This window comes from Phragmites australis, chromosome 3 (assembly GCF_958298935.1).
Source record: "Phragmites australis chromosome 3, lpPhrAust1.1, whole genome shotgun sequence".
In the NCBI taxonomy this organism is placed as follows: Eukaryota; Viridiplantae; Streptophyta; class Magnoliopsida; order Poales; family Poaceae; genus Phragmites; species Phragmites australis.
The window spans coordinates 40,387,091-40,413,589 of record NC_084923.1 but is presented as its reverse complement, the minus strand read 5'-3'; the positions used below and the strand labels follow the sequence as shown (position 1 = coordinate 40,413,589).

Below are 26,499 nucleotides of genomic sequence, written 5' to 3'. Positions count from 1 at the left end.
CCATTTTAAAAGGATTCAGCTCGATACCCCATCTAGGTTTCAAAGTAAAAAAAAACTCCAAAAATAGTTACTTTTAAAAATTCTAGTAATTTTTAAGGCCTCAAATAAATTTCCAAAAATCTGAGAAAATTCACTAATATTCCTCTCATGTGGCTTAATAATTTCTAAAATTATTTCCAACCCTAGATTACTTAGTGAAAAAGTGAGTTCCTTTGCAATGCTCCATTTATATGCATTTTTATCATTTCATACTATTTAGTCTGGTAAACGTTCTCTAAATAATTAGCAATTATGTTCGATTTTCTTCAAAATTTTGCCAGCGCTTAATGAAACATGTACAGGTCCTATGTGCAAACATGCACATCCAATAGAGTCATAGAATTTGAATTATTCAATTTCGAATGTTGGTATATGTTACAATTTGTTCTATAACAATAATACATATGTGACTTATGGAGCCAAAAAGAATTGCTATTTGCGGTCTAAACCATACCAAATTTATTGTATGGATAGTTCAGAATATGTTTTAACCGAACCACACACATGATTTTTAGGAAGACTAATAAACTTTAAATTGTGTATGTTCAAACATGGCTAAGTGCTATGGTTACCCACAGCCTTTGAGACTACAGGGTGAATTAAGCATTTTGAAACGTACATTTAAATTAGGAAATAATTTTCAATTTTGTTGAAAGTAGACAATTGATAACATTAATATTCTTAGGTTTAAGCCATGAGATATGTTCATCAAGAATCTATACACAATTTATGTTACATTGAATGAAACAGTGGTAACCATTATCCATGAGTAGTTTAACTGTGGATTGGAATGAGTCATCCGATGGTGATTACACGACAGAGCTTTTAGCATAAAATGACAATACATCTATCGTGACAAGATTATTCGAATATATTCTGGATGATAAATCAGAAAAGGTTCATAGACTTGATTTTATACTATTGTATCAAGAGGTATCCACAAACATTAGGTACTTTAAAAAAGATAATTCTTTTATTTTTAACAGAAATAAGATTTGGATATTTCACCACTGCAGATGGGGTTGTCTTGTCCGAGTTAAGAGGAACTGTCATGCTATGACCAACCTTGTGTTGCAGCCTCAAGCCCATGCTTTAGGACAAAGAGGGACTATTTGGAACACTTGGGACCACTCTGTTGCTCCCTATACTTGAGCCGGAGAACTTGAAATATTATTGTGATTACTTTTGACACCTCTAAAGGTCTAAAAGTTCACTTTTCATAAGGATCGAGGATCCCTTTGCACTCCTTTAGGATCCTACCATCGGTGGCACCAATAATACGCAAGCGAAGGATTTATGATAGATTGATGGTTTGTTAAAGTGCTCATCTTATTTTTGCAGTATCCAAGTTCGGTCCTGATATTTCAGTGGTTCGGGATGAGATTAAAAATAGGACTCCATTATTAAATATAAATCGTTTAGATCTAATTTTTTCAGTTTATTTTTGGACCGATATACACACTATACATATACATACGGGGTCTTTAAATTTTGGAGGCTCAGGACGGTCGCACCGCTCGACCCCTCCGAACCGGCTCTGGCAGTATCTAGTTAAATTTGATGGATCATCACCTCCTATATGAGAAATGCTCTCCTGAATCACTTCGGTCATCAGCCTTTTAAGCTCATATGGGGCTATGTGTCGTTGATCTTATTAGTCGCAAAGCTAGTGGCACCGTTATATTTCTTCAGCCGGCTATAGTTTCTAATATTGTTAGTGCTGTTGATGATGTTATCTTTTTTTTTTCTTCCTGTTATGTAGCTTCCCATGGCTATCTATTTATATTCCTCCTAAAATTAGCACTGTCCTGTGCCGGTTGGTTAAAAAAAAAGATTTGGATACTCTAGTTTTTGACCGGTGAAGCAGAGGGATTTATTTTTAAGAAAGAAAACGATTCTTCAGCCTTTGGAATATCATCTCAACAGGACATGTTTTTTCTCCTTATTTATTTATGAGGGGCTCAGATTCTGACATCTATGCCCTTTAATAACTGGCACTGCTTTGCGAGAAATGTGGGCGGGAGTATTGATTGCTCCTGTACTGTGATCACTTACTGTTCTCACACATTGATACAGCTGCTGCTTCCGTCTTTAAACATCAAAGCAACATTGAGCCTGGGTACGATGTTTGCCTTTACTTCTCGGTTGCTTTAGCAGATCGATGCAAGTACATTTGCCTGTTCCCCACCTAAGCAGAAATTTTCCTGCTTCTTTTTCCCATTTGCTTTCGTGAATTGGTATTTATATCTACGCGGATATTCTATCAGATCATAAAGTTAAACGTCTACACGGTCTCTAAATATAATTTTAGCACTAATTTGCGGGAATAAGTATATTTTGGGTCCCTCGACTCCGGTAGTCGTGTAATTTCTATCTAAAACTCTAAAACCGTTTAATTTCTACCCAAACTATTAAAACTGGCTCAAGTTACATCCTAAGTGTGTTAGAAGTGGTATCCGGTGATATGGCGGTGGTTTTCACTCCAAGTTTGCATATTTTTTTTTCTAACTAGACCATGATGTGGCGCGTAGTTGCCAATTTAGGCTTGGGCTTTCATACCATCAACAACCTTCGGTGGTAATAATTATTCTTGAGATTCTAATCAATTGCACTTCTAAGGGATTTTCATTTTTTTTTTTTTTTGACTGGGGGTTTTTCTTTTCTCGGGTGAAAAAAATATTTTTTTATAAGCTACTGATTTTAATTTTTGTTGAGTTGAAAATTTCGACTACTAATTTATACTCAACAATTTTTTGGTGCACCGTGCTACTAATTTTTGTTGAGTTGAAAATTTTTGTTGAGTATTTGCACGGTGCACTTCATTGCCTATTTCTTGGTACCAAGTAATGGTCTAGTTAGCGGAAAATTGCTAACTTGGAGAAAAAACCGCTGCTACGTTACTCGAATACCACTTCTAACGGGCTAAGGGTGTAAATTGAGCCGGTTGATTGTTGGGGTAGAAATTAGACGGTTTTTGTAGTTGATGGTAGAAATTAGACAAACACCAAAGTTGTGGGGGTAAAAATGAACTTATTCCAATTTCATGTTACAACATATTTGCAATCCATACTAATAAAATCGTAATGTTGTGAATATACTTTTCAAGACAAGTCTATTCGTATCAGTTTTAATCGTTAAATCTCAATATACAAGAGATACTGATGGTCAACATTTAGATATTTGAGTTCTAATCCAACAACATCCTTCAGACAAAATGTTTTCCACTCGGGACAAGGAGGCCTTTTATAACACAGTGTAGGATCACTTCAAATGTGGTAACCTAAAGGGTATTTCAAAAATACTAAATAGTGTCCCGTTATGAATGTTCCACGATTTTAAATCTTTTTTGCATAGAGATTCCGGGAAGGTACAATTTTTTTTCAGAAAAAATCAAGGAGCCATGCTACAAGGGTAGCTATTGGTTTGTTGATGCATCTTTTTCCATTTTCCTTCCACCAAACATTCCAGGTTATTTGTAAGGCTTAACAATGAGATATCGCAGTTCACCACGCTAAATCTCAACAGAATCAATAGGCAAATATATTTAACAGCTTCAGGACTGGTGACAACAGTTCAGGAAAGTACATGCCTACGTGCCACCAATTGGAGTCTAGGCCACACGCGGTTACAAAATCTTTAAGGCGTGGTTCGAACGTGCGGGCATTTCCTCATTTCGCGAGGAATTGAATCGTCTCCTACAAAATTCTTGCGTTCCAGACGTTCCATACCAAGAAAAAAAAAACTAAACCGTGGGAGGAAGGACAAAAATTATTTCAGCCCTAGCACGCATGGCGCGTTATTTTAAGGTGCACTGGAACGCCTGTCCAAACGGGACACTTGCCTGCAGCTATTGTTTTGACTGTTGGAGAAACAGGGCAGAGGGCAAATAGCCTTCCATTTATTGGCTAGCTCGCCTGTCCGTGCTCCTCCCGGGCCCCAGCGGCCGCGTTGCAAGATTTCTACTGTTCTGTCATCCTGCTCCAGTGATCGAATCCTGGCCAGAAAAATAAAAGAGGAGAAAAAAAGCTACTGACAATGTTTTTGAGAAAAAGCCGGTCACACATCTCTGCAGTGTTAGGTCGTTTTCTGCCACTCTGTCTTCGCGATCCCTGTCACACATGAGGTTGCTGGCCGCCGGGGCCCGACCACTTCTGGATTGTGTCTGTTTGTGGATTATAGAAGGAGGGTCACCGGTGCTACCGCTGTCGGAGGACTTCTTGCCGTTGCTGCCACCGCGGCGACCCAAGCCGTTGGAGGCATCGAAGGAGGGGCTCTGTTGGGCGCCCTGTGGAGCAGCCACGGGACAAGGGCGTACGACGGCGTGGTGCCCTGTCGTGGAGTTCTCTCCCGGCGCTTGACTGCCGGAGGAAGTGGTGGCGATGAGGATGGTGAAGGGAACGAAGGGCGCGACTGCATAGCTAGCTCTTCGAGGAGAAGCTTGGAACGAGCCTTGATGAATGTTGATATCGGTCGTTGGCATTTAAGGAGGATCACCATGTACGTGAACTTTCCGTTCAGCCCACGTAGAATGGACAGAATAAGGGTGCGGTCGGGTACAGGTTCACCAAAATCTTCGAAGTCTCCGCCATGCTCTTCAACTTGCGGCAGTAGTCGGTGATGTTGAGATCGTCTTGGACAAGGTTACAAAATTCGGCATCAGGATACAATGCACGGGTTTCCTGGTTGCCGCTGAATTGCTGCTCAAGCCTGCGCTAAACGATGCAAGTCGTAGTGCCATGCGCTATCATGATCTAAAGAAGCTCCGCATAGATGGTGTCGTAAAGCCACGAGAGAACGACACAGTCTATCCAATGTCAATTGGCGATGGTGGGATGGGCGTCATCGGAGAGCACATGAGCCGGAAGGGAGTATTTCTTGAGGGTGACGAGGAGCAGGCCACACCGGACAATAAATAGAGTAGAAGGAGTGGCTTGATCGTCTGAAGTATACATACCAGATAGTGTGGTGATGAAGTTCAAATTAACAATAAAATATCTGGTGTTCACAATGAGTTTAAGTGGAGTTCCAATGGCTAGTTTTCTATTGTTGTACACACTGGATGGTCCGATGTTTGTACTGTTGTTAACGCCGAATCATCCGGTGTTCATGGTCTTTTGTGACCATTGAAGCAACAGCTAGTGTGTGGGTTTGGGGCTATAAATACCTCACACTCAGTCATTTGAGTGTGCTGAAATTCAAAAAAGCTCATAGACACTTGAATAGACATCGAAACCATCATAGTGCTAAAGGTGATCATTCAAGATAATTAAGCACAAGATTAGAAAGTAATTAGTACTAATAGGTCTATAGAGAATTGTTACTAGATGTTGCTGCATAGAGAGAATTAACGAGTGATCCTACATTGTACCAAGTGGTACGCCGACGCCTTAGAGTCTTGGTAACTCGTCGACACCATGAGCCTTGGTGGTTCATGCTTGTTCACCGTCCGACTTGTTGTGGAGCGGCAAGACTTTTGTACGGGGATGTGGTGACTATTGCCTTGGTGGCTCAAGCTCCAAGGTAAAGATGTCAACAAGTGACTGGAAGATACGCTTATAGTGAAGCCTTACCCTAGTGGCTTGGTAACTCAATCTACTTGAAGCCTAAGTGGCTCAAGGGGTATGAGCGGGTATCGTACGGGTGCTATAGCCTAAGTGACTACTCCAACGTGGACTAATGGAGGCATTTATACCGTCGATACCATAAGATAAAAATCTCTTATGCTGAGTTTGTTCTCTCTACCATCTTTACGTTTTCGTATTTACTTCTTGCAATCTATCCTTGCATATTTACCTTCATAGAATAGTTTGCTAGAATTGACTATAGGTTGCAAATATTTTAAACAGTAGAGTAGACATACTAGATGAACCTAGATCACATTTAGATAGAAATTGATATATATTTATGTTGTGAAGTTTTTGTAGTCGATTAGTTTTAAGTGTCATAATTCATCTTACTCTTAGGACGTTAACGATCCTTTCAATTAATATTAAAGCCGGGGCTCACACATTTCACAAGAATACACCAATTCAAGTGGCGTTTGAGCCATGTTCTCATTTTGATTGGTTAGGCTATACCGCATAGTGAGTTGTGACATCCGGTATTGGGATAGATACCGGTAGTGCTCCACGTTTTGACGACACTCATTTTCCTTGTTGAGAAATTCTAATGACTTGTCACTTACAAGTCAAAGTTTTAAATGCTTGGAGAGTCACCGAGGAGGGGATGAAGCAACATCTTACAAACAAGGAAAGTAATTCAATGTATTAGCAAAGAGTATCATTTTATCATCTCTAAGTATTGATATATTTAATCGAGTATATTCTCTTACCAATGCATATGATATTTAAACTAATCTCATTAAAATATATGAAGGAACAAAGGATGTCCGTAATGAAAAATATCATGTGCTAGTCTCTAAGCTTAATAGCATTAAATAACTTACCCATGAAAGTGCTAATTACATGTCCCCATGTTTGAATATTCTTGTCAATGATATCAATGGGCTAGATTTGACGCCAATTAGATACGATCAAGTGGTGAGAAGAATACTCCAAGATCTTCTTCCAAAGTACAAGTTAATAGTCTTAATCATCTACGACAACAACAATATTAGCAAGATGACTTTAAACCAAGTTCTTGGCAACATGGCAACATGCCCATAAGATAACCATGAACATGAAGGTTGAAGGCTCATCCTCATATGATACCTCAAAAGCAAAAAAGTTCCTTGCCCACACCTGAGAGAGAAGATGAGAAGGAAAGAGCAAGAGTTAAGCTCAAGCGAAGATGATGGTGATGGAGATGAAGAGAGTGATGAAGAAGATGAGCAAAACTCCTCAAGTGACAAAGAAATAGATCCCAAGATCGTTAAACTAATCTCAAGATTAGAGAAGGACCTCAAGAGGACCAACACTAAAATTAAACATTCAATCTCTATAAAAAACTTGATCAACACAATTGTCGGAGGGTTAACTCCTGTCGCAGGGATCCTGAGGGACCCCTTTTTAGAGATTCGGCCGGGGGGATGATTCTGAATAAGTTTGCTGGAGAAATAAATGGATGTAAATGCGATGGCTGGTGGGGTGGAATGATCTAATGCCGAACGAAGTAAATGCACTGGGGGTTTAGACAGGTTCGGGCCGCACGAAGGCGTAACACCCTACTCCTGTGTGGATGCTATAAATGCCCTGAGAATGTCTCTCAGGAATGTGCTGGTTACAAGAATGTCTGTCTATCCTAGAGTCTGGGGCTCCTTGTTCTTCAACTTCTATGCTCGTACGAAGGTGTTCTTCGATCTGTGTATGTCTGTTGGCTCTGGGTGCCCTTGGACTTCTCGATCTTCTCTACTTCCTTAACTTCTTTAACCTTACAGAGCTTGCCGAGCCTCTTCAATGCTTCCCAAACCTTAGAGCTTCAGAGCTTTTTTCGCTTGTCTTTGTCCGTGCTGCCGGCCGCTTTAAATACCCACCGGCAGTAGCACGCCCCGAATGGGAGGGCACGAGTTTCAAGGCACCATAAATGGAAAGGGCGTCATCATAGCCTCTGTGCGAAGTAACGGGGGTTGAAAACGCGCCCCGCGCCCGGTCATTAGTCGTCATGATGGCACTGGTAACGGGTGCCGTGGAGAGGGCCCACCGGGCAGCCGCAGAGCGGCCCGGCGTGCCCGCCCGGTCTTGTTCGCCTGCCACAGCAGCGCAGCAGACGGAATGCCTCGAGCCTTGCGATGTTATCCCGAGGCGGCCTGATGGCACGGGATGGGACCCGTGTATTAAATGTCCCTATACCCTTCTGCCAGAATATGGCAGGAACTGACACCGAGTATGGCGGGAGCAGTTGGAGATGACAGGCCACGCGCGCTCTTAAATGTGGCCTCGTGCCTTTCACCGGCTGACACCTCATCACTGGACCCCTGTGGGGGCCACTGACGGAGGGGCTTCCTAGGTCGTCGGGGAACCGAGTGCTCGGGGGTCACTGTTCACCTCCCCGAGCACTCTCTCCCGAGAACGCCCTTTCTTGGCCCTCGGGGAACCGAGTGCTCGGGGGCCACTGTTCACGGCCCGAGCACTCTCTCACGGTCTTGACTGTACGGATCCTCGGGGGAGAGAGTGCTCGGGGGCCGCTTTCCAGCGGCCCCCGAGCACTCTCTCCCGGAACTACCTTCCTTGAGTCCTCGGGGTACTCGGGTGCCCGGGGGGCCACTGCTCGCGGCCCCGGGCACACCTTTCCCGGTACTTGGCTCTCCTGGTCGTCGGGGGACTTAGGTGCTCGGAGGTCACTGTTTACCTCCCCGAGCACTCTGTTCCTGGAACTTTAGTCTTCGCAGATCATCGGGGAACCCGGGTACTCGGGGACCACTGACTGTGGCCCCGAGCGCCCTCTCCCAGGACTTAGTCTTTTTTACCTCGCGGAGGTGACCCCGCGGGATGGCGCCATGTGGCGGATCGCTGGCCCGGCCTCTGGATTCGGGGACCCCTGGTTCCTGATTCACCGACAATAATTGATCATATCAAGAAGAAGAAGACCAATAACAAGAGAAAGACAAGGGAAAGAGGCAAAATAATTGCAAATATAGGAAGATAGGTGAGTGAAGATGAAGATTCAAACTCAAGTAATGATAGCTTCACCATCCACTCCCTGAAGAAAAGCTTTCCCCTAAGGTCATCATCACGTAGGTCGTCATCACATAAGTGTTTTATGGCTAAAGGTATTAAAAATGATATAAGTGATGATGAATTCGATGAGGATTCACCATCTCAAGAAAAATTTCTTGAATTGATAAATGAGCAATAAAGGGTCTTAAAGAAATAAACTAAATAACTTAAGAAATTTAATGACCTTAATGATATTCATATTTTTTAATTATAAATAATTGTTAAGCAAATTCGAATTGCTAAACAAAGAGTACGAATAACTTAAAGCAAAACTTGAGCACATTGAATCTTAACCTAAGGTCCATTGAAGCAATTTATATCTCTCTTTGATTTTAATCATAAAAGTAGATACTTCTACTTCTTGGGATGATTTGATTGATCTATCTAAGTCACCCTTTTGCAATGAAACATGTGTTGATAATGTTGTAGAATCATATAATGATCTCATTGCACAAGAAAATAACGAGCTCAAGTAAGAAGTAAAGAAGGTCAAGAAGGATTTAGCAAGATTGAAGGGTAAGAATCATGTTCAATCTTCACAAGATAATTGTGATAACATAGTAAACAAGCTTATAGAGGGGTTCACCGTGATATATTTCAAGTATTATCAAGAAGGTCACAAGTACTTCCAATGCAAAAAAGCTAAGAAGGAGACCAATGAGAAGAAAAATATGATGAACCTCTCAAGCAAGACCTTTAACTTATACACAAAGCTCAATTATAAGATCAAGATCAAGAGCAACCACTACAAACCCAAGAAGAAAGGCAATGATAAAGTAGTTGCACACATAATTGAGAGAAATGATTGGAGGTAGAACTAATCCATTTGGGTGACTAAAAAAGTCATCACCAACATGACGGTTCTCCAATCGGTTTGGATTCTAAATAAGACTTGATGTCCATGAGTCAGCTAGGGGATTTGAAGACTTGACTCATAAAATGAGGTGAAGGTTCAAGTAAAGAAGTGAAGTGTACAAAATTGGACGCATTAATGAAAACCTTGATCATATACCCAAAATATCCCATCAAAAGTAAAAGAGGTAATGGTAACTAGATTTTTTGTTCATGTCTTTTATTTTGTATCTATTACATTTACTTTGTCTAGGATTGCATATGCATATTTCATTTCCTTGCAATACCTAGTGTAGGTTTTTTATATAGCAGTTTGCTTGTGTTTCTCTCTAACCTATGAACAATCTACATGGTTTATTAGTTATAGGTTATTTATATGGTATATTTCTTCAAGCGGTATACTTTATGTGCCATGAGTCCAATCTATAGGATAATTTTTCCATTTTTATCAATGACAAGTGCATGTCTCTCACAAGTATTCGACACTTGTATGCAAATATTTAGGGGTGCATATTCTATGGGTCATGATTTTGAGACTAGCATGTATTTCAAGTAGTATCTTTTCGTAGTCTCATGAATTAATCTACATGTCTCTGGAGGTATGCAATGCATATTCGTCAATTGGTATTATATCAATTTATTTGATCTTTTAAGCTACCTTTATACATAATATGACTTAAACTTTCTATCTCTAAATATTGTCTAGTTATGTATATATTTCACTCTCATTATATGTATGCACACATATAGAGGAAATTTAGATCATATTATGTGAGTTTCATAAATTATGATCCATGTGTTTTCATTTCAAATGATATTCACGTAGCTCATTTTAATTGCATTCCTACAGTTAACATGCATACCTATGATTGGTATTATTTACCCTACAGTTGGTATCACTTCTTTCAATTGGATTTCTACAAGTGATATTATCTTATTGGATCATAGTTCATGAAGCTCTCTCCTATTTGCTCTAACGTTTTTCCTTAAGTTTAACATGTGTTTGTAGTACTTTTGAGATTATTGACAAAAGAGTAGAATTTTCATGACTAAAGCAAGTTCAAGTTATATGATACAAGATTGTTAAAGATTGTTGACAAAGGGATAAACTTGATGCAAAAAATGTGCATGAAAGGATTACAAGTGATATCAAGGCAAAAAGCGCACAAAGCAAAAAGTTCTTGCATGTGTCATCAAGGGAGATAGTAACAATGAAGAAATGAGAGAATAATCTCTATGGCAGTCACAACATAAGGGGGACAACGTGAAGGTAATAACAAGGTATGATAAGGATGTGATCTTTCCTTTATAATTGATCCATCTTCAGTTGGTATCTTTGATACACTTTCCATTGATATCATTAGTTTTCTTACAATTAGTACTATTGGCTGTTCTTACCATGCATCCATATAATGTGGTAAGGTCATGTGCACTTCATAAATTAGTGTCATTCATTATTTATGTGCTTTACATTTGATATTATTTATGTTTTGCCGCTTGCTTTGTTGTGTTGTCATCAAATAAAAAAGGAAAGATTGTAGTGAACATGACAATTTTAGGGTATATATGTGATTTTGATTATTAATGATAATATAGTCAATAGGACTAACATGTTTGTCACGTATATACTATAGTAGGTCTCATAGATGCTATACATAAAGAAGTCATCGAAGCTGAACTCAAGAAAAATTAAATTGGAAGAGTTCAGAGAAGATTGCACTCACCGGATGGTCCAGTATTTAGAAAGGATAACACACCGGTGCTCAGCAAGAATTCACATTGGAGGATTTTGACTCATAAGAGGTTTTTCAAGTTAACACACCAGATAGTCTGGTATTGAAGTGATATGCACGTCAGAGTGTTTTGCAGGAGATATGCATTTCTCAGTAGATAGATTTATACACACTGGATGGTTTGGTGCTCAGAGAGGATATACACACTAGAGCATTTCTCCAAAGAACTATTGAAGACTGAAGATTTACACACTAGATGGTTGCATCAGAGCATTTTTGAGAAGAAAATCTCAACAGCTAGTTTGGTATGGTTGTACACACTGGGTGATCCGGTGTCCTAAAGATCTGCATGCCATACAATGAATAGTGTAGAAGGAGTGACTCGGTCGGCTTAAGTATGCATATTGGATAGTCTGGTGATGAAATTCAAATTAACGCTGGAATATTCGATATTCGCAATGAGTTTAAGTGGGATTCTAACGGCTAGTTTTCTACTATTGTACACACCAAATAGTCAAATGTTTATATTGCTGTTAACGACGGATCATCTGGTGTTCACATTCTTTTGTGATTGTTGAAGCAACGACTTATGTACGGGTTTGAGGCTACAAATACCTCCACTCGGTTATTTGAGTGTGTTGTAATTCAGGAAAGCTCATAGACACTTGAGAAGACATCGAAGCCATCATAGTGTTAAAAGTGATCATCTAAGATAATTAAGCATAAGATTAGGGAGTGATTAGTGCTAATAGACATAGAAAAAGTTGTTGCTACCTAGAGAGGAGACTAATGAGTGATCCTATATTGTACCAAGTGGTACGCCGTCACCTTAGAGTCTTGCTAACTCACCGGCACTGTGAGACTTCGTGGCTCATACTTGTTGACACATCAACTTGGTGCGAAGCGGTGGCAAGACTTTTGTACAGGAACGCGGAGACTCTTGCTTTGACGACTCAAACTCTGAAGTGAAGATGGCGGTAAGTGACCAGAAAAGAGGTTTGTGGTGAGATTTTACCTTGATAGCTTAACGGCTAAACCTATTTGAGGCCTAAGTGGTCAAGGGTCTTAATCGGGTACCGTCCGGGAGCTATAGCTTAGGTAACTGTCTAACATGGACTAGGAGGTGGTATTTATGCCATCGATACAACGAGATAAAAATCTCTTGTACCGAATTTGCTCGCTCTACCATCTTTATATTTTCACTTTTACTTCTTGCAATCTAACCTTTACAAAGTAGTTTCCTATGATTGGTTATATGCTGCAAACATTTTGAACGATAGAGTAGATATACTATAAATTTAAAGCATATTTAGATAGAAATTGTCACAGTTTTATCTTGTAAATTTTTTACAACTAATTAGTTTTAAGTATATTAATTTATATACTCCTCTTATGACATCTCCGATTCTTTAAGTGTCGCGCTCATAGGTTGTGGTGGCCTCACGCTGATGGCTGAGGGCTTCGTCGCATTCTCGGACAGTGACGGCCTCTCGCTCGTGGGCAAGGGAATCGGCATCGTCTCTAGCCATGGTGACGACAACGTGTGGACAGGCAGGATTAGCGGAAGCGAAAGATCAAATGACATATGGAATCTAATGCCATAATAGAAATAATTGGTCACGTAATTGTTGTATATGTTCAAGTCACAAAAGGTTACATAGCCTACCATGGGTAATGAGAATACAAATCTAGTATATGAACCTAACGTATAATGTGAACTCAAGACGTTAAACAATAGCACGCGGAGGCCATGCATGCGGAACCCAAGGGGCAGTGTAACACTTTGCGTTCCAAACATTCCAGACCAGAAAAAATTACAAGTATTTGTCATACCCGTTTCTTCGTATGCGAACAACCAAGCAGCCCCTAAGCCTGATGCACAAACAATCCTACCAGGTAGCCTAAGTGGAGTACCGAACGTAATGGGTAGACTATTCAATGCCTCCCGAGGACATTCGAGGCTACCATTCTCTCTCTATTCTCCCTCTGGTATCGTAAAGCGCAAACCTTTTCGTACAGGGTGCTCATGCTACAATGATCACAGCGCCAACCTTTTTCCCTCGCGCGGCGTCCCCGTCCCGGCAGCAGGCAGGCACCAGGCTCGAAGAAACACATCGCGCATGGGGTCAAACTGGGTTCTATTTTCCACGGAGGAGGAGGAGGGGGCACGTTACGACTTACGAGACGACGACATCCATTCACAAAAGTTTATAAATTCATTTTATAGTAAAAAATAGGACTCAACGAATTTCTGAAATTCATAAATATCGGAAAAACCATTCGAAATTCGTTGAGAATTCTGTTAAATTCACTCGCCCATATTTTCTGAATTTTCCACCACATCTCGAAGGAATTTTTTAAAAACCATTCGGTTTCCCCGATTTACTGAGCGTATTTCCCGAATTACAATGAAATAAAAATACAAAAAAAATTGTTTAATTTTATAAAATTAATAACTAATTCATCTGAGCTTTAAATGAAACAAAACAAATTTTGTTGATTTTCTTGTAACATGATCTACATGATAAAAATATTTATACTCATAAAAAGTTGAATATTTTTTAGTTAAATGCATATTTAATTCTTTGCTAATCTAAAATTCATGAAATTAATTTTTTAGTCTTCTTACATGATCCTATGTATTTTAAAAATACATAAACTCATTAAATAGTTATTGTGACATGTATGATTATGTAAATATGTTGTGAACAGATTAATTCATAACTCATCCATCATACCTCCAAAATTAGTGAAACCACTTTTATTTGTTTACTTATACTATATTTTATGTAGGAAGAATAATAGTAGATATGAAAAAGTTAATTATAATGTTATTTCTTAACATATTTATTTTATACTTGTGAACTTTGTAAAAATCATGGAGAAATTAATAAAACTCTAAATAAAATGAAACCAATTCGAAAGATACTCTTAAGATATAATTTACATAAAAAAAATGTGTCTATATGTTAAACTTTTCTTTAACATAACAGGACAAATCATCTTGTTCATACGGTCGAGTTCAGCATTTTTCTTTCTTTTTTTAAACTTCATCTCCATAAAATATGATGCAAACGATATTATTTTTAATTTTTTTCATAGAAGGTTTTATAATTATCTCTAGTATTTTTTTATGTTTTTTTATTTTTTAAAATTCAAATTCAAAAATTGGTTAAATTCAGAATGCGATGCAGATCGAATTGGCCAAATATCGTGAATACCGAGCGGTTATCAACGAATTTTCAAACCCTGCCATCCACACGGTGGATCCTATTTCAATAGATCAAACCGTGCAGGACAGCGACCCAAAGAAGGAGGACAACGAGCGAGTGCCCTAGTCCATGCACCGATGCTGGTGTTACCTAATACGGATATGGGTACCAGAATTTGATTTCTATTTGGATATTCGATTTGATAAAGAAAAATTTAGATACACTAAATACAACCAGAAATTCGATATGATGTTTGAATTCGACTCAGATTCAAAGTTCAATTTAATAAAAAAAATTAAACATAGATGTTAAGGTAACACTTCCTGTGCACATAGGTTAGCCAAACCTCCTCCTCGATCCTGCTAATCGCCTCATCGTCTACAATCACTAAGGCCATCATCTCCGGCTGCTACCGTAATCTACTGTGTCGACATCACTGTGCCGTTTTTGCGGATCGTGCCAGCAGCGAACTGCTCTAGTAGATGTCGTTTTCTAGCGCTACTGTAATATGGGGAGGAGAGAGATACTCTAAATTTGTAGACTCTCTTTTCATCCCACAACACTATTAATAGAAAATGATTATAGGTCTGAAGAGAAAAATAAGTAGTGGTTAGAGATAAAAAATAATATTACAGTATTATTAAAAATTAATGTAATAGTGTTAAAAGATATTATAATATTATTATAAAAATAATTTTGTAAAGGATACGTAGCCTAAACCCCGCGCTTTGCTTATAGCTTTCCGTCCCCGACGCGACGGGCGCTCAGCGCAATCAATGCCACCCGCCCCGCCTCGTACTCCTCCCCTCGCTACCCGTTTCGCCCGGTCACCCGGCCACAGCTGTTCGGCGTCCACGCCCCTGCCGTTACGCCACCTCCCCGTCCACTGTTGCAGTGCTGCTCACCCGTCACTGGCAGTGCTCGCTGCTTTATTCCCCTCTTCCCCTGCCTGCTATCTCTGCGCGGTGCGCCCGCCCATCTCCGCCCTTTTCCCTTTGCCAGTGCCATACTGCCGTTTGACTTCGGCCTCCCGCAGTCGTGCTCGTGCCCTCCTTACCCTTTTTCCGCCATTAGCCTGACACGCACTGCAGCCAGCTGCAGCTGCAGTCGAGGAGGACGACGACCTCGACAGGAACCGGCCGGCCGTCCACGCATAACTCGCCCCGCGAAAAAGGTCATCCCTCCCCGCTCCACACAAAAGCTCCCGTTTTGCTTGCAGGACCATGCCCCCCCCCCCCCCCCCGCCATTTCCTTCTTGAGCTTGCACGTCCCTGCTGTTCCCTCCCGCGGAGGAGGTGCGAGAGCGTTGCCGTCCTCGTGCTCCTCCCCTCCCCTCCCCTCCCATGCCGCTGCCCCTGCTTGCTGTAACCTTTTGAGGCTTGGAAGCACCTTCGTGTCCGTTCCTGCCTCCCCGCCCACGCCCGGTTGCCCATCCCCTCCTCACTGCCCGTCGAAAAGCTCCAATCTTGGATTTTGTTTGTAGCCATCCGTTTGGCCCTTTCCTGTGGTCACGTCGCCTGCTGCTGCTGCGCGCGTCAAAAAAAAGTGAGAGAAAAGTTTGGGTTCGGTTCCCTTCAGTCCAGTCCTCTCATGTGCCTGCGTCAGTGAGTGAAAAAGTCTGCGTTTTGGCCGGAGGTACACACTATACCTGGCATTTCTTGGCCCTTCTCATCCGAATTCCGATTGCTGAAGAGCTCCAATCTTGGAGGACCGGATTGGCAAGCTTGGTGGTGTTGCCTTCTCTCTTCCCGCCGCTGCATCGGAGGAAAAATGCAGATTTTGGAGGCACCCGTCCAGTAGTTTCTCAAAAGTTTTCAGTCTTTTGACTTGGAGCTCGAGGTACCCCCACTTTACTGTGGCAGCCGTAGTTTTCGCTGTTTTTCACTCGATGTGACGTTGGTAGATTTTGGAGGCAGCCGTTTCAGCCATTCTTGCCTTGATCCTGTATTTTGTGCCATCTGATGTTACGGCAGAGGAGTCCCGGGTTTTCCGGATTCTTTTGCCTTCTTCTCCCGCTGCTGATAAGACTGCAGTTTCCCAGGGGCGCACGCCGAGCTGAACCGAAGAAAGTTCAGCAAGAATGGAGAGCCGTGGGCGGCGGCCGCGGAGCCCGGAGCGGCAGAGGCCGGCGGCGCGGAGGGTGCCGGTGGTGTACTACCTCACGCGGAGCCGCCACCTCGAGCACCCGCACTTCGTTGAGGTGCCGGTGGCCTCGCCGGATGGGCTCTACCTCAGAGGTTAGTGGATTCGGATATCGCAAAATGCAGTAACAACTGAAAGAAACACCAATTCTCCATATGCTATATGTCTAATGGCGATTATTTCTTGGGTTTTCAGATGTGATTAATCACCTTAACATGGTGCGCGGCAAGGGCATGGCTGCGATGTACTCGTGGTCTTGTAAGAGGTAATTCAAGAATGCTCATTTTCTTGGCAACTTTTGGGTGTTTGCGTGTTGATCGGTTCGAGTAAATGTTTGGTTTCAGGAGCTACAAGAACGGATTCGTATGGCATGACCTTGCTGAGGACGACCTAGTCCTCCCGGCCACCGACGGCGAGTACGTGCTCAAGGGCTCCGAGCTCGTGGACCAATCCTCTTCAGGTAAACAAACAGTTTTATCTGAATTTGTATTTGCTTTTCTGAACTTGGACTAGAAAATGCAGTGCTGAGTGTATGACAGTGTTTGTTGCTGATTAGTATTTCTGCCTCTTCAGGTCAATTTTACCATGGAAGTAATGGCAACCAGAAGCAACAGAGCAAGCTGAAAGAGGGTACACGGCTGCCATTGCCAAGAGAGCCTTCCTATCCAACCTCCCCTCCTAGTGTGATAGTTAGAGAATCCAAGCTCCGGCGATCACCGTATGTGCTGCCGCGAGATGAAGATGACACCCCTTCGCCGTGCAGGGACAGCTCCTTGGGGACCATGTCGCCGGAATTGGAGCCCCAAAGGCCTCAATTGCCAACGAGTGGGTCTGCAAGCCCGGCAGAGTTCAGGGTTTACAAGCCCACCGGTTGCATGGATGCTGCCACTCAAACTGATGATCTTGGCAAAAGATCGGGTCGGAGAGCACCCGAGACACGCAAGAAGAGTTTGAGCACCGATCATGATGCTGTAGTTCGTGAAATTACCGAGTACCGGCAAAGTCATCCTTGCCGGTCAGCAGAACTCCAAGGGATCTCCAGGGAACTCCTGTCCCAATGTCCTACTCCATTGAGCATACCTTCAACCCGTGGCAAGTCCGAGAGTTTAGAGTCCTTGATACAAGCGGATAACGTGATGAACAGCTTTAGGATTCTTGAAGAGGATGATATCGTTGTGCCCACCTGCCCAAAGCTGAAGCCGACAAATGTACTGATGCAACTCATCACTTGTGGCTCACTTTCAGTGAAAGATCATGAAAATATCGGAATTGTTCAGGCATACAAGCCAAGGTTCCCAAACCTGAAGTTCCCATCGCCGTTAATTTCTCGCACCATGATGATGGGCGAGCTTGATTACCTGTCTGAAAATCCTAGGTTAATGGGGATGAGGTTGGAAGAAAAGGAATACTTCAGTGGGAGCCTTATTGAGACTAAGATGCAAAGAGACGTTCCATCTGAGAGGTATTCAACACTCAAACGGTCTTCTTCCTACAATGCAGAAAGGTAAGCTTCAGTGCTTCGTTATGATCTTGAAGTTGTTCTTAAATGACTTGATATTTGGATATTCGGATTTTATTTCTGGGTACACTCAGATATGTCTTAATGTGTTATTTGACCTGTGCCATTACTTGATAAAATAGGGATTTGTGTTCGCTTAACTGTATAAATTGAAGTCTAATTCTATGACGTCCTTACTGCCAGTAGATTTTGTTCAAGACTTTAAGGCAAAATTTTAACAAGAAAAGCACAACTATTGAGTCCTGACAATCCCTGACTCCATACCATTCAGTATTGCAGAATGCACTTGTCCTCGTGCTTTTAGCTTTTCAGTTTGTATTATATTGATTATGTTGCTTTTTTCACATCGTTCCTACATATTAATCATTTGAGTAAAGCCAATGAAGTATGGGCATCAAAGTCAAATTTTTGCACTAATTGTTGGTTTAAACCCATTATTGTTTGCACACATGTTAAAGAAAACTAGCCATCAACCCGTACGCCTGCACGGTCTAGCAATATAAAGGACAGATATATTGTTAGATATTGTGTTATATTTTATACTTTATATTGAAAGCATGCTTATGCTGAGAATATATCAAATTCTTAAATTTCATTTATATGTTCTGCAAATAGATATGTGAATTTTATTCTGAAATATTGGCAAAATAAGCTTGGCGATCTTGTGTATATATGATAATATAGTAGTGCATATAATTAGTTTTTGTTAGTTGTTGGACTCGGTTACGTGTCCAAGATGGTAAGTCAATTTTCATGATGGTGGGAGTTTAAAAACTAAATTCGATGTATAAAATAGTATATTTTTTGCCATCAGGTGTTTGGGCTCGTTACGTTTCCACGATGCTAACTTTGATACGTGACATATTAATTTTGAAACGTGATATTGAGCTCACGGTATGGGTATGTGCGGATGAATATGTACTGGCGGAGGTGGGTAATTAGAAGCAAGAAAAGGGTTACTTTGGGATATGTTATATCCAATGGTTAAGGATGATTAAGTACCAAATCGATGGCTGTATGGTTTGCTTTTTTTAAAGATTTTCTAGTATTTCTCTTTTTCCTTGGCACGTCTCGTCCGGAGCACCGTGGAGCTCCGGAGGGAGCCTCCAATTAGTATATATAAAGATGATTGGTTTAGGTTGGGATTATAGAGTTAATAGAGTTAAGAATTGGAAAAAAAATCATGTACCGGAGAATATTTATGAATGCGAGGACCATTGCTTTTCCATCATTATTACATGATGTTAATGGTGAAGTCATGTTGTAGTTGTGTAACATAAGGTTGATACCAGCAACACCGTACGTCTGTCATATAATGCCAGCTTGTAGCTGGCATCCATCTAACATACAAAATAACAAAGTACGGGGAATGAGAGAATTGAGGTCTGTACGATCCAAAATTGGGAATGAGAGAATTTTAAATGAAGTGTAGAACATGACAAAATAATAATACGTCTATGTTTTGTCCATTTCTTTTTTTTTACTTCTGTGAAATCTGATTGGAATGTTAAGATAATCGGTAGATGGCAGCCATGAGCAGTTAGGGTGAATTGGTTTAGTAAAGATCTCGCCAAAAAGAAAAATCAGAGCATGAATACTCTTGCCATTACTTTTATTTAATCACCAGTATGCTTCTGAAGTTTTGGTGATTACCTCATTGCCACAACACGGGTCACTTGTCAGAAGTAGAGGACCACATTGCTTGGCTGCCATGCAAGATTCATCTGTAGCTCTACTGAAAGTACACAAGAGAGCCTGTTGCTTCATGCTCATGAACAGTTTGCTGCTATATCCTAACAAGCTGTCATTCTAATTTGTTTGGCTGCCAGGCTAGATTCATCTGTAGCTCTACTGAAAATACAGAAGAGACCTTGTTGCTTCATACTCATGAACAGTTTGCTGCTATATCCTAACTGCTACTGAAAAGACAGCAGATTGCATGCGATCTGCATGGCTACTGGATCTTGGTTTCTTCAGTTTGTTAAAATCCAAATTTTACCAGGCAAAACCGCAGAACTTAACATAAAGTTGGCAATCGGCACACTAGATATATGAATATGCAGGAACTTTTTTTATGGCCTAGGATTGTGGTTGGCATATGAATTTCTTTGGTTTTTCCTAAATACGCAGGAGTGGCGAAGCTCTAGATTGCACAAGGCCTGATGAAGATACAGTCGACACATCTCGTTCGAGGTGCCTCCCTAGGACGCCGATACTGTCATCCTTCCTGCACCCAAAGAGCGACACGCTGAAATCCCCCATCTCAGACTGCCGGAGGAGCTCCTCGGCCAGGCAGGACTGCGACCTGGCGTCGGGAGACGGGAGCGGGAGGTTCACCGACGTTTCAGCGGCGGCGGCAAGGGCAGACTCCTTCAGGAAAGAGGAGAAGCTCGTCAAGATTGAGGAAAGTTAAGTGTTGTTCGTGGCTTCTCTTACCTGAATGAACTCTTTGTCAGTGCTGGGTATGCACTCGATGCTTTTTCTCTAAGAACAATGGAACCCAGACGGTGATCTGATCCTGGTATTGAGGGCTGTGTTTTGAACCGTTCGTGCAGGCTGTCGTCGGGAGCTCGCGTTGTGATTCAGTACACTGTCCCTTGCAATGACAGTGACGAAGGCTCTGAACGGTGAGAGGAGTGACAATGCAAGGAGCCTGCTGCTGCTGGAGAATTTCTGCTTGCCAAATTAGTGAGGAAAGAAATCGCCTTTCCTTTTCTTTTTTTTTTCCCCTCCAAGTCGTTAGTTACATTCTTGAAGCATGAATTAGCTAGATATTTTTTCCGTTTTTTATTTCCTTCCTTGGAAATTTTCTGTCATCATTTTGTAAGTGCCTATTAAAATGTATGCTTATGTTTTCACCCCTAGGCATGGTTTCATAACCATTTCTGCTGATGAATGAGATGAGTGTGGCCAGTTAAGCGAGACAGTTTGCTACCTGACTCCCTCTGCTTTTATGCTGGGACAAGAGGGACATACTTGGAGCCCATAGGGCCATATAGCCTCGCCATTGAATCGCCCTCAAGCCTAATCGCTGTCTGGAAGGCCGAGCTCTTCCTGGCTCAGGCAGATACGACACGATCAGGTGTTCGAAGACAAAAATACATTGCCTTAACTTTTGACAGCATGCGAGAGCTAGCAACAGCTCGCTGTGGCCGGGATTCAGGGTTTCGGCCTCAGCCTCGAGCATACAGGTTCCCAATGCAATTTTTTTTTTAAAGAAATCAATGCAAATGTAAAATACTCAACAAGTCTCACTGGCAAATTAATCTGTATTTACACAATTCGAGTTTACATCCGTTGCAGGACAAAAGAAAGAACAACAATAGATAATTATTTTTTTTCTGTAACTGACAAATAAACAGCAAATCATCCAAACCAAATCTTGGACAAAGAAAATGAGAACGTCATATTACTAAAACTAACTAACACTAGTAAGATGGTTCAGTCTAGTTAAAAATTAGTCTTTTAATTTTTTATGAAGTTAGTGTCATTTAATTACAAAACGTATAAAATTAAAAGAAGAGATAAAATTATGTTAGTAAAAAAGAGAATTATTTATATTCTAAACATGTATCCAAATTGTACACATAGGAGTGGAAATGGATGTCAGGAAATTTGAATTATCCGATTCCGTATCCATTAAAATACGAATATGGATATCCGTATCCATATTCGTTTCTAAAATGGATACTAAAATGGATATATCTGAATTCATTTTCGAGATTCGGATTCAAATGTGGATATCCGAATTTGAGATATATCCGATTCGTATCCGTATCCGCCAATCAGGGAACCAAATTTTGCTAAAGTTTTAGAAATTTCAGATATGAACGAAATTCCAACCCAATCAAATTGGAACAAATTTCAGTCAAATTTCATTAAATTTCAGTTAAATTTGATCAAAAATTTAAATTTCCAACATAAATTTTGAATAAAATTTCTAAAATTCCGGCCCAATCAAATTAGAACAAATTTCAATTAAATTTTAACAAATTTCAGTTAATTTTTTTCAAAATTTTAAATTTCCGACCTGAATTTCGAAGACCGAGTAGATATCCGAATGCGGATTCGTATTCGAACTATCTGATTCCTATTTGTATTCGAGAATATCCGGATCCGTATTCGCATTCGGATTAAAATATGATAAATCGTACTATCCAAATTCGATTCCATGCGTATTCGGTCCGTTTTCATCTCTACGTACACATGTATAGGTTCGATACGTATCCGTTTTAATGAATTGTCATAATTGTAAGTGTAGGCATCCCAACAAACTCCGTATTGTTACTTATCTTCTGTGCAACTACTTTGAGCTATATGATGCTTCTTAATCTATTATATTAATAATTTTTTAAACTTTCTTTATTATTTTTATTATAAATGTTAGCTATTGATTAATTTTATTTTACATGGACCATTTATTTAAGGATTTGATTTTTATAATTATTTGATTTTTTCTAATACTATATTTGATATGAATCCTTCTTTTCTCTACTCTAACCCCAACTTTAATTATTATTAAATTTATTTTATTTAGACTCTTTACTTACCCAAACCTTATGGAAATCGGTGTGCTAATTTTCTATATCTTTTAATTCTAAATTTACCTAATTATTAATCGTATTTAATATGGACTCTTTGGTTTAATCTAGATCTTAAATGTCATAACAATGAGTAGTATAAATCCTTTCTTTTTTTAAATTAACCAGGTAATTTTATAGCATTAAGAGCCAACGTTATGAGTCCTTTTTTTCTCCTTAAATATTAAAATAATATATTACAGAATTTTACAGCTTCATCACTATCTAAGCCTTAACAACGAGAGTCAATTCCTCTTATGGCATTAGAACCTATACTTTTCCTTTATGTGCCATCTAATCTTTTTTTCTGTGCCAATGAATCAAATTATCCATTCCTTCTACGTCACTATCGTCACTTGGTTGTTCTCCTATCGTGAAACGATGGCTAAAAAGAAGCTTTTGCTCCTCTAGGTAGAATGAACCGAATTTTGACTAGTTCGCTTTCCCGCCATTGCACCAGGGTTTACAAAATCCTAAACCGAAGGTCGGTGGGCTATTTATTATAGCCGCGGGAGGTCGGTGCGCGGGGAAATACCTCGCCGGCACCGACGAGACCTCACGGCGGGGCGGCCATGTGCGCATGACGCGAGCTCGATTTAGCTCCAGTGCTTGGCGGGTCGTAGCGCACGGGTGATGTGAGTATGGAGCGTCTACAGCTGCTGGCAGGAGACTGGACGGAACGACGCAGAGAGTGGAGTTCGGCGGGGCCGAATTCGAAGGTCGTCGGCTCAGCGCGAACCCTGGGTCAAATAGTGGTGTGACGCCATCCACAGGACGCTCTGGCCGAGGGGATGGAACGGGGAGCTTCTGACGTCGGCCTGCTGCGATGGGACGATACGACAGAGAGATCGAGAGAGGGGAGGCAGCGCGGAATCGGCGGTCGTCCGGAGGTTGAAGACGACGTGCGGGTGGGGCCCGCACAGCAGTGGCTGGAGATGGAGCGGGTTGGGGAGAGGTGTTGGGCCAAAGTGCGCTTTGAGGGAGATGGGCTGAAGGCGGTGCGGGAGGGAGTGGCGGACTGGGCTAAAAAGAGAGGAAGGAGGGAAATAGGCCCGAGAGGAAAAGAGGAAAAAAAGTTCATTTTGTCTTTCTCAATTATTGACCGAGTCGATTTCCCCCCTCCGAAACTATAAAACCAGTTACACATGCTTTTTAACAATTAAAACCGTTTGTTTTTCCTTCCTGGGTGGATTTAGACGTTGGTTTTGTCCGAAGTAGATCACACGTGACAGTGGCCTCACATATCATATGATAGCTAACTCTATTGTTCGCGGGACCCACCTATCATCCTCTTCACTGAAGTCATGGGACCTGCTTTTTTACTACACAGAGTAAGAGCACGACCACGGCGGCTTTAGCCACGCTCATCGGAGGCCGGCGTGGCCAATGAGTTGCATGTGAAGCTGTAGCGCATGAAGGCGAACTCGGATGGGGGCTCTGCTGCAAATGGGAGTGGCTGAAGTCAGTTGGTGGCGCTCAGTCCTTCGAAGAGCACCGTGTCGACGGCGAACTAGGTCATGGCCTGGCTAGCTGAGGGTAGCAGCAGCTTCATTGCACCCTGGCGAACTTGTCTATGGGGCTCCCACCCGATGGGCATGATAGGGGCGTGACTGTCGACGGCGAGGCGGCTCGACGAAGCAAGGGCACTTGGTGGAGGGCTGGCTGGCGTTGAGCTTGGGCCAAACCGACACGTGAATCAGCATCCATTAGCCGAGGGGGATGTCATCGTAGTGCCAGTTGGCCTAGAGAGGCACTGGTTTAGGTCGACAGCTTGGCTCTCCTAGATGGCGGCAATGGAGATTGGCGGTGATGAGATTGCTTATGCTAGACTGTACCAGGGTGGATCCACAATAGTGAGCAGCCAGGGAGCAGCATGAGAAGGTGAGAAAGTTGTTAACCGAGGTAATCGAGCCCAAGCTCACCATTGTGGTGGATTTGTCGATGCGTTAGAGCTCGGCCCAAGATCAGAGGTGGAGAAGAATGCCCGATATCGACTTCTTTAGCGGGGAGGCGAGAACCTGGTGCTATGACACCACCAGGAACTCGCGACGCACCTTCCAGCCGCAGTTTCTTCGACGGGGTGTAGCCAAGGGTGACAACAGCTCGAGCTCCTTCCCGTTGACTGCCGCTCTGCTCGGCTGTGGAGCAAATGGGAAAAAATGGCAGCGGGAGAGAGGGAGAAGGAAGGGACTAGGGTTTTGATGCCAACCGACTCCAGTGAATCGGCAATTAGGGGAAAATGGTGGCGGAGAACCGGCGGCCGGCGCAGTGCTCTCCGAAAGACTAAGTGCCACCATCGCCATTCTTCGTCGCCAGCTGACTCCAGCCACGCTCATCTGCAGCAAAGCCCCCATCCAAGTTCGCCTTTGTGTATTGCTGCTTCCCGTGCAGCTCACCACCCACGCCAACCACCGGTGAGTGCGGCCAGAGCCACCATGGCTGTGCTCTTGCTCTGTGTGGCCGAAAAGCGGGCCTCAGAACTTCAATGAAGAGGATAAAAGGTGGGTCCCATGAACAGTAGAGCTAGCTGTCATATGACATGTGGGCTACTATCACGTGTGATCCACATCGGACAAAATCACTGTCTAAACCCACTCAGAGAGGTAAAACAAATGATTTTAATTGTTAATGGAGCATATGTAACTGGTTTTGCGGTTGAGAGAAAAAAAATGGACTCGGACAATAGTTAAGGGAGGTAAAATAGACTTTTTTCAAAAAGAAAAGGGAGAGAAGATAGGTGGGCTAGGTTATCTGGGTCAAGGAAAAGGAAATGGATTCGGCCAGAGAGTTTTTAGAATTTAGGAATTTGTTTGATAATTTTTGAGAAACCAAATATTCAAATTTGAATTTGAAAATTTCAAAATGCAACACGGTGAACCTTGTGCATGTTTTTAAATTTGAAAATTAATTTTGTAATAGTTCTAGGTTACTTTGCCCATATTTATTTACATTTGTTTTTAATTTATTGAAATTCAAAAAGTTGAAAGTTTTAATGAATGTGGCAAACATCATACACAGGGTATTACACACAGTTGGCTATGTTAGTCGATTTATGGAGGAGTCGCACAAAGATCACTTGCAGTGGTCAAGCACATTCTAGGATAGATTGCTAGCACAAGCAAATGGGACCTCCATTATGCAAGGAAGAAGGATGCACGGTCAGAGCTGATGGGATTCAACGGCAGTGATCTTGTTCGTGATGTCGACAGCCGAAAAAGCACTTCCTCGCTAACAGTCCAGTCACATGGCAATTGAGAAATCAGAAAGTGGTTGCATTATTGAGCTGTGAAGCTGAATACATTACGGCCGCAACATCTGCTTGTCAAGCTGTGTGGTTAGCTCGGGTGCTGGCAGGCGTGGTTCATTCAGAGCTAAGCACGCCGAAGCTAAGAGTGGATAACAAGTCCACCATCTCTCTTATAAAAGATAATTACACCATGACCAGAGCAAGTATATAAATACGGCACAATTTACTATATAGCATCAAAAGTTATCAAAAGCCTTCATCTGCCATAAAAAAAATTCATCCAACATATACCACTATTTGAAATTATTCTTACCTTGTATATTACTGCTATTATAACAGTGTTAATTCTAATGGCACACCAGATAAAAAAACAAAATTTCCCTTTCTCTGTGTGCCACTGTCGTCAACTCTATTATGACGACAGTGATACACAGGGGAAGAAAATTTTTAAGTATAGTGGCACATGAGGGATAAGATTTTTTGTTGGCAAATTGAGGATTTCAAAAAAATTTGATGACATA

General features: G+C 41.6%; 1 protein-coding gene across 2 annotated transcripts; it reads left to right on the top strand.

Moving 5' to 3' along the window:
* The first annotated feature begins 15,335 nt into the window (after positions 1 to 15,335).
* Positions 15,336 to 21,015, top strand: LOC133913068 (protein SOSEKI 3-like). Of its 2 annotated transcripts, none has more exons than XM_062356110.1 (7): positions 15,336 to 16,329; positions 16,532 to 16,727; positions 16,828 to 16,897; positions 16,977 to 17,092; positions 17,206 to 18,136; positions 20,282 to 20,613; positions 20,707 to 21,015. In XM_062356110.1, exons 2-6 carry the CDS (start codon positions 16,571 to 16,573, stop codon positions 20,562 to 20,564), a joined length of 1,557 nt encoding a protein of 518 aa, XP_062212094.1. In that variant the 5' UTR covers positions 15,336 to 16,329; positions 16,532 to 16,570; the 3' UTR covers positions 20,565 to 20,613; positions 20,707 to 21,015. The 2 variants fall into 2 exon arrangements, with proteins under 2 accessions (XP_062212094.1, XP_062212093.1); XM_062356109.1 differs by having other exon boundaries at positions 16,524 to 16,727.
* Positions 21,016 to 26,499: the final 5,484 nt, after the last annotated feature.